The sequence below is a fragment of the Juglans microcarpa x Juglans regia genome, chromosome 2S (genome assembly GCF_004785595.1).
Source record: "Juglans microcarpa x Juglans regia isolate MS1-56 chromosome 2S, Jm3101_v1.0, whole genome shotgun sequence".
Lineage (NCBI taxonomy): Eukaryota > Viridiplantae > Streptophyta > Magnoliopsida > Fagales > Juglandaceae > Juglans > Juglans microcarpa x Juglans regia.
In genome coordinates, this window is record NC_054597.1 from 29872902 (window position 1) to 29884289 (window position 11388).

At 37.2% G+C, this 11388-nt stretch overlaps 1 protein-coding gene across 1 annotated transcript; it reads right to left on the bottom strand.

The window, feature by feature from the left end:
• Window positions 1-578: 578 nt before the first annotated feature.
• Window positions 579-11090, bottom strand: LOC121252036 (probable ADP-ribosylation factor GTPase-activating protein AGD14). Its single transcript, XM_041151489.1, is given in 15 exon segments — window positions 579-1130; window positions 1953-1998; window positions 2115-2289; window positions 2646-2726; window positions 2826-2930; window positions 3026-3173; window positions 3175-3187; window positions 3277-3916; window positions 7062-7508; window positions 7868-7964; window positions 8042-8103; window positions 8180-8267; window positions 8397-8458; window positions 10211-10317; window positions 10901-11090. Coding segments are annotated over 14 exon segments (2202 nt in total). The 5' UTR covers window positions 10310-10317; window positions 10901-11090; the 3' UTR covers window positions 579-991.
• Window positions 11091-11388: the final 298 nt, after the last annotated feature.

Consider the following 11388-nt stretch of genomic DNA (forward strand, 5'->3'; position numbering starts at 1 on the left):
TAAGTTGATACAAGTATAGAAATTTTATAAAGTTTTAAAATATTATTGTAACTAAATTTTGTGAAACTTTAGTTGGTAAATTACAAGGCAAGGTGGCTCCACGATTGAACATACCTGACCTACCTATTGACCTACTTATTTGACTAAAGAATAATGCTAAATTTGCAAGTCTTACGCACTGTTCTCTTTAACCAATATTACGTTTTGTAAGAGTGGAAAGACAAACTTGGCACACCAATAACTTGGATGACACATCTTATAGAAGAACAAACTTAAATAAATAAATCTACGAATAAATAAATATTACACATAAATCTATATCATTTAAAAGGATATTTATATTAAATGTTGAATAAAATGCAAATTAAAAAGATAAATAAAAATAATAAAGTACCTATGTTTCGAGCTATGATCAATCCATATATAGTCCAATAGAAAATAAATACGCAGTCACAACTAAGCACCACGTTCACTCACGATTCTGTAGAACACACTCCGAAAGAAAACTCATCTCACATGTATATTGTTTTTTGGTAAGTCTGTCTCGCCGTTCAATAATATTTTGGAATACAAATTAGTGTACTAAACTTTATTGCATTTATTGATTGGTAAAACTTCCACGGAAGCTAAAAGTTCACCACGATGTTGAAGAGATAGCAAACTAACAGAATACAGCACAAAGACTTTGATGGATACAGCTTTTTAGGTCCCACAATGGAACAAAATACCAATTAACACCATGGCCGCACAAACTATCTAACCCCAAGTCTCTCTCTCTCTCTCTCCCTACAGCATCGAGCAAATCTTACAAGGCCAATGTAGACATTTTGACTTTCACCTGGAGGAACAAAATATATTTCTGTTTTGGCTGGATATCTTCACTCAAAACTACCACTATATAGAAACCAAAACTTTCCACCCAGCAATTAACTGGAACCAATTAGATGATGCTTGACCTAAATGGGGTCAGATAGGCTTTGTTTTTCATGTTTCATCCAAATGGATTTCCACCAGCAGAAGAGAAAGGATCCGGGTTAGCAGGAGCTGAGAATCTTCCAGCTTGCTGCTGATCCACATTTAAAGAGGCAGGAGCAGCTGCACCGTTGCCAAAGCTCCTTACTCCTTCATTCCTACGAAGTACTCATAGTCCTCAATACGCGATACTTAAGACTTTCAAATTACTGCAAATTGATCAGCTAGGTAACCTAATAAACTACTGAGGAATACTACGAATCCACATATTTTCTGTCAATGTTGGTGAAATTGCCAGGCACACAGCCCTGGTGCACATTTAAAAAATATATATATAATAACAATAAATATTCATAAAATACAATAAATTTAAAAAAGCAAGATAGTAATATATTTAGCCTAATTAGCTCAATTTGCTAAGAATATGACACATGGCAATCGAGTGAGCTAATTAATAAAATCTTAACATAACATTTTATGTAATTTTCTAATGCTTTACAAAATATACATCCCCAATATTTGATAGCGATAATCAAAATAACAAGTACATGGTTGAATCAAAATATACACAAAAAGCAAAGACCCAAATAAACACATGAATTGAAAGCATTAACTTTAATGCTAACATAAGCCAAACAACGCAATCCTAAAGGATATAATTGTTCTCATCAAGCATAGACTCGTCTTCATTTTTATCAAAAGATTTGTAACCATCATCATTTGCCTTCATTTTTACCAAAAGATTTATAAGCCATTTACTGGCTTAGTGGTATTGATGCCCTTGGTTTACCTAGAGGGCTGGGTTTCACTTATCAAAAAAATTTCATCTAAATTAGTGGAATAGACAAGCAGTAATAGTTAACATTGCGATTCGCTTTTGATAAGCAAAGCATTTTGCGCTTAAGCTCAATTTTACCAACACTGATGTCAAAATCATAAACAATTTTAAACATCAAAATTATGATTTAAGAAGCAAGTACCTGGAAGGTGGCATGTCGCTGGTTACTTGTTGCCCCATGTATGAACCTGAGATTATAAAAAAGCAGTGTTCAGCACAAGAAAGATCACATAGGAAGCATACTCATTCACTTAAAAAAAGAAAGAGAGAGAATCGGCATTGTGGGGTTCTTTTAGTTATATACTTATAGGCACTGCCGATGCATAAGATGGTGCCTGTGGAAGGAATGCTGATGTGTACAATGATGCCTGGGCTGGCATCCATGCTGATGACGGAGCACCAAGGCTGGAAGTATGCAATAAGCCTGGTGCAGGTGGGACACTTGGGAGAGCACCTTGTAAGGATGCCATGGAGGGAAACTGCATCACGAGAAATAAACACGAGGAAAGACTAATTAACAGATGGAATTTTTTCTCAGCAGAGAAAGGTGCTTCAGTATAAATTCTACCGAACAGTGCACTGATAGGTTATTGATGATGTTGACCATGCTAGTTCTTTTTTCTTTTTCTAAGACCAAGCAGACCAAACTGAAAAGTTAAATCAAGCCTTCAAGTAATTGGCCATAAACACAATCAAGATTAAATATCCAAGCATCCTGTTTGTTTGGGCCAGTTGAAGTCTTAAAAAACAATTCATGTAACCATTAATCCAAATAAGGCCTGAAAAACCAGAAGCGGTGAAATGGAATCAATTCAAATGAATTGAAATCACATACCGTTGGGGCTTGAACTGGAGGTACTTCACTACTGAAGTCAAATGGGTTTGTGGATTTTGACTGTTGAAAATTGGGCACTGGCTGCACCAATGATTAGAAACTGAAGCATTAGTGGTTTACTCGAGGGATTTATACATGTAATTGCACGAAAGATTTGATAAGATAGAGATTAGATGTTACCAGAGCGTTATTATATTGTAAATGGAACCCCATACCATGGGGTATACCAGTTTGCCACATTGGAACTGCTGCAGGGAAGGATGAATAGGTTGCAGTGAAAAGATCCTGCAGATGCATAAACCATTTATCTTATACCATATGTAATGCATACATATAAATAATATCGATGTCAAAGAAACACAATATGAAGTCACAATTACCGCAGGCAGTTCTTTTCTTGCACTGTATCTTCCTTCCAAAACAGAGGGTTGTGACAGATCACCAGAAGTGGGAACATGTGCCATTTTTGAGACAGCTTGTGGTCCTTGTGCAGCTGGAGTACTTGAAGGGCCTAGTGTATTAGTGGTAAGTGATAAATTCTGCTGCTGCAAATTTACCCACAAAGCAACAAGGTAAAGATAAAACCTACTTTAGTAGAAACTACGATCATGAAGACCACCACCCTATGTACCCACCTGACTGCTCGTAACTACATCAACTGATGATGCATATTGTTGAGTAGTTGACTGACTACCAGTAACAGGGAAGAAAGAAGGTTGTTGATGCTGCATATTAGGCCCTTGCCCAGAACCTGGTAATATTGGTGTCAATCCAGGGGCATTTGCTGGTGCACCACCAGGGGGAAACATTGATAGACTGTGTATTGGAGCAGCAACAGGACTGAAGGGCAACACAGGTGTATTCCCTACAGATACAGTAGCTGAATGACCAGTAAAAGGTAATATTGTCATGTTGCCAATGGGTGCAGTTGCAAGGGAACCAGCACCACCAGGAGTTCCGAAAATATGACTAGGTACAGGTGCTGAAACTGATAATTGTGACACCACAGATTCCAACGTATTCGCATTCAAAGGGACCTGAGAAACTTTGGACTCAGGTGCAACATCGAAAGAGGCCCAATTTTCGTCATTGTTAGAAGTTGTTGGATGTGAAGTGGATTGAGTCATCAAAGTTTGATTTGGTTGTGGAACTGCCACAGCAACTGGAGGTTCAGGGTCAGCATCAAAATCAATTAAGCTTCCAGCATTTTCAACTTTGACTTCCGCTGGATTCCCAGGATTGGATCCCAAGCTACTGGAAGATGCGGTTCTCTGTTATTTAAAGCGATAAGAGAATAAGCACATGCATGTATTTTCCTTGAGGAAATATTAAAGAAAAAAACAATTTTCAAGTGAATAGCATGGTGCAGACTTCTAATAACAGACTTTAAGCACGGCAACTATGGAAAAGCATGTGAACATTTGGAAAGGTAAGCGATACCAGTACACTCGGAAGAATTACTGTTTGAGGAATATTGCTTGAAAGGAGTTGCAAATTTGCAGGGAAAGATAATCACGCTGCAAGTTACTAAGTCGATGTCACTTAAAACAGAGATAGCTATCATATACAACCAGAACACGGACTACCACAAAATAGCCTCAAATATGGCAAATTGTCATGTGCGTAATAAAAATTGGTACATTGTACTTCAAAACTTTTTTTGTTTTGGTAAGTCAGAAGACAATTTTATTAATACAAACGAAATAGGCAAAGCCCATGTACACAGAACATATACAAAAGAAAACACCTAAATACATTCTAGAAAATAGAAAATGACAACAAAAAGTCGTGAGCAGAAGCTCCATTAAGCATTAAAGCATAAAAACATTGCAATAAAGAGTACACAAAAAAATACCAAATTTCGTCCAAGGTGCACTCCTTATCATTAAAACAACGCTCGTTCCTTTCTAACCAAATGCACCACATAAGACACAAAGGAACCATCTTCCACTCTGCAGCCACTTGAGAGCTATCATATAACCCATTCCAACATGCAAGAAGATCCACCACTTTCAAATGCATCACCCAAGCCAACCCAACTCTACTAAAAACTCCATCCCACAAGGCCTTAGCAACCTCACAATGCAAAAGTAAATGATCCACGGATTCTCCATGCTTCTTGCACATGAAACACCACTCCATAACAATAAGACCACATTTCCTCAAATTATCCATCATCAAAATGTTACCAAGTGCGGCTGTCCATATAAAAAAAAAGCAACTTTGGAAGGCACACGAGTCTTCCAAATGCGCTTCCAAGGAAAACAGGTGTTATGCTAATAGTCATCACCTCATAATATGAACGAACCGTGAACTTTTTACTTCCCATAGACTTCCACAACATCTTATCTCTCTCATTACCCCCTACATTGTACTTCAATACTACAATTTAAATAAAGAGAATTACAAATAAAAAATAATTAAAAGTAATAAAATTAACCAACTTTAACGTGTAGACAATTGGAAGAAAAATAGCAACACCCTAAGAAATTAGTACAAAGTTTATGGGTTCCAAATATGAAGACAATGGATTTATGCATGACCATGAAAGAAAACATTTTACACCATATAAGAGCAAAAATAGTTTTTACTGCATGTGTAATGGGAGTGGGGAGCTCGTTGACCATCTTTTACTCCATTGCAAGATGACTAGTGCTTTGTGGAGTGACTTCTTCAAACGGGTTGATTTGGCTTGGGTCATGCCTAGAAGAACAATAAACCTTTATTGCTCTTGGAGAGATTAGGAAGAAGCCCACAAATTGTAGTAGTGTGGAAGATGATTCCTACTTGCCTGGTACGGTGCATTTGGAGAGAACGAGAAATTTGAGGATGATCCTCAAGGACATTAGAGGAGCTCAAAACTTTACTTTTTAATACTCCCATATCTTTTTCAAATTCTAGACAGGTGACTCTTGTCTACACACTGAACCTGGACACACCCTTGGTGTAGTTAAATGAAGTTTATACCTTATCGATAAATAATGAGAGAAAAGGGTGAGGTCACGGGCTCGGTCCTATATGGTGCTTGGGTCGTGTACTTACCAATTAAAAAAAGGCTGAAATACAAGTTCAGTAGGTAATTTTACCTAGGTGTGATTTTCATTCCTGATATTTAAACAGTCCCAATTTCATCCATGAACAATTTAAAAAAGAAGCAATATGATCCATTTGTGCATCAACTATGAATTGAACAGCACACATGAATGACAGAGGACTAATATGGCATGATTACAATCTGATATGGCATGGTATAATACGACGTGGCATCCACAATTATAACAAGTGCATGAAGGTGTAAACTTATTGATTGAGAGAGAGAGAGAGAGAGAGAGAGTAAAGTCGAATCAAATTAGTTGGCATGTTTATAAATAAACAATTTCTCATCCTCAAGTATTCAACACTAAAAAAAACACAATTTCTATATCACATACTTACACATTATTAGCTATAAGGTCGCAGGGTCGGATTTAATACTCAAGAGTGTGAATCAAAATCATCCCAAACTCATAATTTAAAGATTTAGTCGGGTCAAGACAGATAAATTGTGAACATGGGAAAACGTTCCCCTCGAAACTCATTCAAAAGTTTCTATCCCCCCCCCCCCTCCCAAAAAAAAACCCCGGCAAGGAAAAACAAGCGACTCAAATGACATAAAAAAAGGGTACATACTCGTAAAAAAAAAAACGGTACACACAGAATGCCACAAACACACACACATATATATTCTACAAACAGATGAGCATATTCAGATATGCTCTTTGCAAACATCAGATACTTATTTTTCAATTATTCCAAAATGAAACTCAATTTTTAGCTTCATGATTATTTGGCCTGGTGCTTGAAATGAACTCTTATCAACTTATAATCTGGCCATCTTGAGCTACCCAGGCAAACCCAATTAATCAAATATGTGTGCAGGTCTGAGTCAGACTTACGTTTGCTTTCAAACTGTATACTGTTTTTCCAGAAATAGAAAGATTGATGAGATAAAAACATACCCAGCAAATCTTGAACTCAAGAACTCAACGTGCACCCTGTATTTACAAAGGGAGGAGATGTCATTTGAGCGAGAGCTCATTGACCACACTTTGCCAAACAGCTAGCAAGAAAGCTGTAGAAAAAACCTATTTTAGGTATAATATGGAACTTGACTGTAGAGTAATGAGATGGACATACGTAATATACAATACAAGGTTTAAATTGATTGAAGTGGCTCAAACAGCGGAACAATCAAACAAAGACTAATCCTGATCTTGATGAACCAGACGGAATTATCAATGAATACCGAAATCATTACTAAACAAAAAACAGTCTGAGCAGGTCCAGACAAAAGTAGAAAGTGGTAACAAGAACTTGAGCTTTAAGGAACCAGACATATCCAAAAATAAAGGCAGCTTAATTGAGAAGAAGTCTCACCTGCGCATGTGCAGAGCCATCAGCAGCCCTTCGCTCATTGGCTTTTGGAGGTTCAATTATGCGAAGAGGTAATACATTCTCTCCCAAAATCTCTCTCACAGGCCGCACCATTGGGGGACTAGATGAATTTAAATCTTTAGGTTGCCCCAGTGATCTGCCTCCCAGCTTAGAATCTCCATCAGATTCCCTACGGTCTTCGAATTTTCTTCCATTTCCAAATCTATCCTCTCGACGCCAATCATTGACAGTCTCAGGACGAACAGGACTTCTCCTATAATCACCATATTGCCTACTTTCTTGAGCAGGACTTCTTTCATCATAACTTCTTCCACCAGGACTAGACCGATCACCGTAACGGCGTTCATATTTATCCTCATATGGTGGGCTTCGAGGCCCTCCTTGATATGCATCTGTTCTCCTGCTTTCATAGACACCTTCCTTCTCACCCTGTTTGAGACATGATGTAAAAGGAGGAAAAATACTTGAACAGATAGATCCAATGACATCTAAAAAAAATCCAGCAATGCATTAGTAAAGTGTTATGCTATATACTGCACTGCTATCTCAATTTTATCTTACTAAGCTGCTTGACATTGTCTGGATCAGTTCAATTTTTAAAGAGAGAAATTCAAGGGTTAATAGACAATGCCACGTAAACACAGAAGAATAGAAGTGGAATGAGAATGTAGATTGTTCATTAGTAAAACCTATATTTTAAAAACATTTATGTTATAATTATATGCGTACAACTTCACATCTGAATTAATTTCACTGAGATTATAGAAAGGGAGGGTAAGGGGCATTACCATTTTTACCCTTGGAGACTTGTCATAGCTCCTCTCGCCTGTATATCTTCTATCCACATAAACATGCTTAATAAAGTCACGCAGCCTCTCAACATTACTGGCAGCAAACTTTGAATTAGAGCAGGAGAATTTTTAGCATATATAAGCCAGATCATAATACATATGAGTGACAACCTGCTATCAGGAGCAGAATGACGTTGTGGATCCCATTCTTTAAAATAGATCTCCTTTGCACGCTGTGAATGGACAATGGAGATAAAAGACAAAGGGAAAGAATATTTGGCAGAGATCTGAGAAGTCATGCAAGTGTACCTGATTCCCCCCTTCTTGAAGGGCAGTAACTTCTTGTGAAGTAAATTTGGCCATTGATACTGATTTTACTCGATGTGTGAACTCTCGACTGAAAATCATCACCCATTTAATAGAGTGCAAGTGCTCTCTCTCTCTCTCTCTCCACACACACACACACACACACACACATAAGGAAAGAAAGTCCAGGCAATATATGCAGCAACATGTCATAACTTACTGTATTCCACTGCAGTTTGTGCAAACAAATGTCCAGAAATTTGTGCAAACATATTGAGGTCCCTGCTTAGCAGAAAATAAAGTAACACTAGTTAAACAGACTATTTATGTGCTTTTCCGTAAAGGAATAATTTAAGAATCTTTGCACTTCGTAGTTAACATCACCAAAACTGAATTCAATCATGCACTGCAGTGAACAAGAACTCAAACAAGGATTGCAGAAAACAACTCTCTTATAGAAACTTTACTGCAAAGGTTCTTTCATTAATTTCCAAGCATGCCTTACAACAGTAATCCTTACAAAGATAAGCTTCGGAACAATATATTTTTTATTTTATCAAAGTTCATAATCTTCTAACTCAAGTTCAAATTTTGGTAGAGAGCTCATCACTAATTTGAGCAGTACAGTTCAGAGTCTGATTAGCAAGTCCGGTAGAAAAAAACTAATTCATAATTAATCTTCGTATAAATAACTATTTTAATAGAGCTCTACCCACACAAGCACAAATAATAATAATGCACGAGTACAAAGGAACATTAATTGTCCCAAAATTAAATAAGTACACAGAAGGTATGCAATAGAAAACAGCCAACCAGGAATAAAGAAAAAGAACATTATTCCATGAAGAGGAGTGGGAGCTATTGTGGCCGACATCCAAATATAAGAGAGTTGAATATAATGGCTCTAAATTCTGACACCGCCCTCTCACAATCTTCAAAGGTCTGGGCATTACATTTTGCCAAATACACTAAATCAAACACAAAGGGACATTCCTCCAAACCTCTAAATTTCTATGGCTATTTGCTAAATCAAACACAATATACTAGTCCAAAACTACTTAGGTTATGGGGCACAAAGGCATCCAACTAAAAACTCAGAAGCAGGCAATTTCCCAGGACAACATTCACACTTTTTTTATCTGCTATTCTCTAAACATAAAAAATACAAAAAAATCATGAATGCACACGTTTTGACCTTGAGGAATACACATGAGATGAAACAAACAGTTGACATAACATAGTCATAGATCTATGGTTTGACTTGATCCTGAATCAATGTGTTTATTTTGTGCTCCAACATTTGGAACTACTCAGAGGAGTTGGGAACAGAAACAAGGAGAAGAAGCAACAACTTAAGTTTGAGGAATAGATCATATTTCATCCTTTGTTCACCATTGCAACTGGGGCTCAAAACACATGAAATTTAATGACTTACTAAGGAAAAGCTGAAGTACAAGATGCTAATGAGTGTGAACAAAACATATTGTTGCAAAAAAATCTCCCCTTACCAAAGCACAAAGCTTTCGTTTACACTTAGAATATTTATTCTAATTCGGATATCCAGATAAGTATCTAATTTAGTAAATCCTATCTCATCTGGTTGAATCTCTAGAGATATACTAAAGTTCTATGAGTCTCAGTAAAGCCCAATAGAAAATGTTTTAAAGGAAGCTTTAATCTCTTTGTTTCCTATGAATGGGTCCTGCAATAATCCAAATAAATGATTTGAGAAACTAATTCTTTAAGTTGTGGATTTTAGTGCTTGATCGTTGCAGTTAGTAGAACCTAGTTTCTTATTTGGTCATGGCAGGCTTTGAGAGATACTTGAAATTGGTTTAACAAGACAATCAACAACTTAACAAACCTAGACGAAAACAAATGTATTTTCACAATCAATCGCACGTCTGATTGCATTATTGCAGAATGACTGATAAAAAAAAGATTAACACAGAATAGATACAGAAAAGTAAATCAGAGATGTAAGACTCTGGAAAATAATGTTATCTCAGGAATTAATCATTATCGATAGCATACCAGGCTGTTACAGTTGATACATCTCCGATTCTCAGCAAGTTTCAGAAGACCCCGTATAATTCGTTCGTTTTTTTCATCTTCCTTCAGTCGGTTAGCCATTCCACTTCCTACTCCAAATAAAAAATATAATATATGAAGGAACAACAGCAGCGACAACCACAACAACAAGAAGTAAAAGAATCCGAAAAAGACAACCGATAAACTAAACCAGACTGACTACTGTTTTCTCGAAATGACACCGGATTCACCCCGGAAACAACTAGTTCAACAATCCGGTGCTGGATTGCTAGGGAAACAAATAAACTATATACAAATAATTCGGTTTTTGTCTCTAACTAAATAGTTCTCATTTCTAACGCGCCAATGCCAGGTCCCGTAGTCTCGCCAAACCCACACAGTCGAGCACAGTTCATGAATCATGTCAATTTCTAAGAATACAACAATTCACCGAAGAAGATGAGGAAACAATTAAAATTGAGATACATAATCATCTCTCTCCCTACATTTCCCCACTTACCAACCGGAGGCCAAATGAACAAACCGTATATAGATATTAGAAACTCAGCCATACGTACCAACGGATCTGAGCAATCCGGACTGGATATGAGTCGAACAATACCAGTAGACTCAGCTAAGAAATGTTCGGAACCCTAGAAAGTAGACAAGCAAAATAAAAGACTTTGAAGTGACCTGAATTTTACCACGGACGGAAGAAAGTCTCTCTAGTTCCGCAGCCTTTTCCAGCCAACGCCGATGCCCGAGAGAATCCGCCACGAGCTTCGCAGAGGTACAGCCGAAGTCGCCCAGAGAGAGAGAGAGAGAGAGAGAGAGTCGCAGTCTCGTAGATCGTTTTTTCGTTTAAAGAAACAGTTAGTCGGTTACTCCAAGAATTTGTACAGCTCAAGCGTAGTAGGATAATTTGGATATTTTACGGTATTCCAGGGCACAGGCTGATACCCTGTCCCCTATAGGCCCGCCACTGGCCCCTATTCTGACGGTCCATTGTCAGATAAGGTGACTGACATGGAGCTGATTAATCACCCTTGTTTCTTTTCAAAATTACGCTTTTGCCTTACAGTCCCGGAGCAAACAGCTATTCTCAACATTCTGTAATATTATTTATTATTTTTTATTATTATTTAATATTTTATTATTTTTTTTTACTACTATTCATAAAT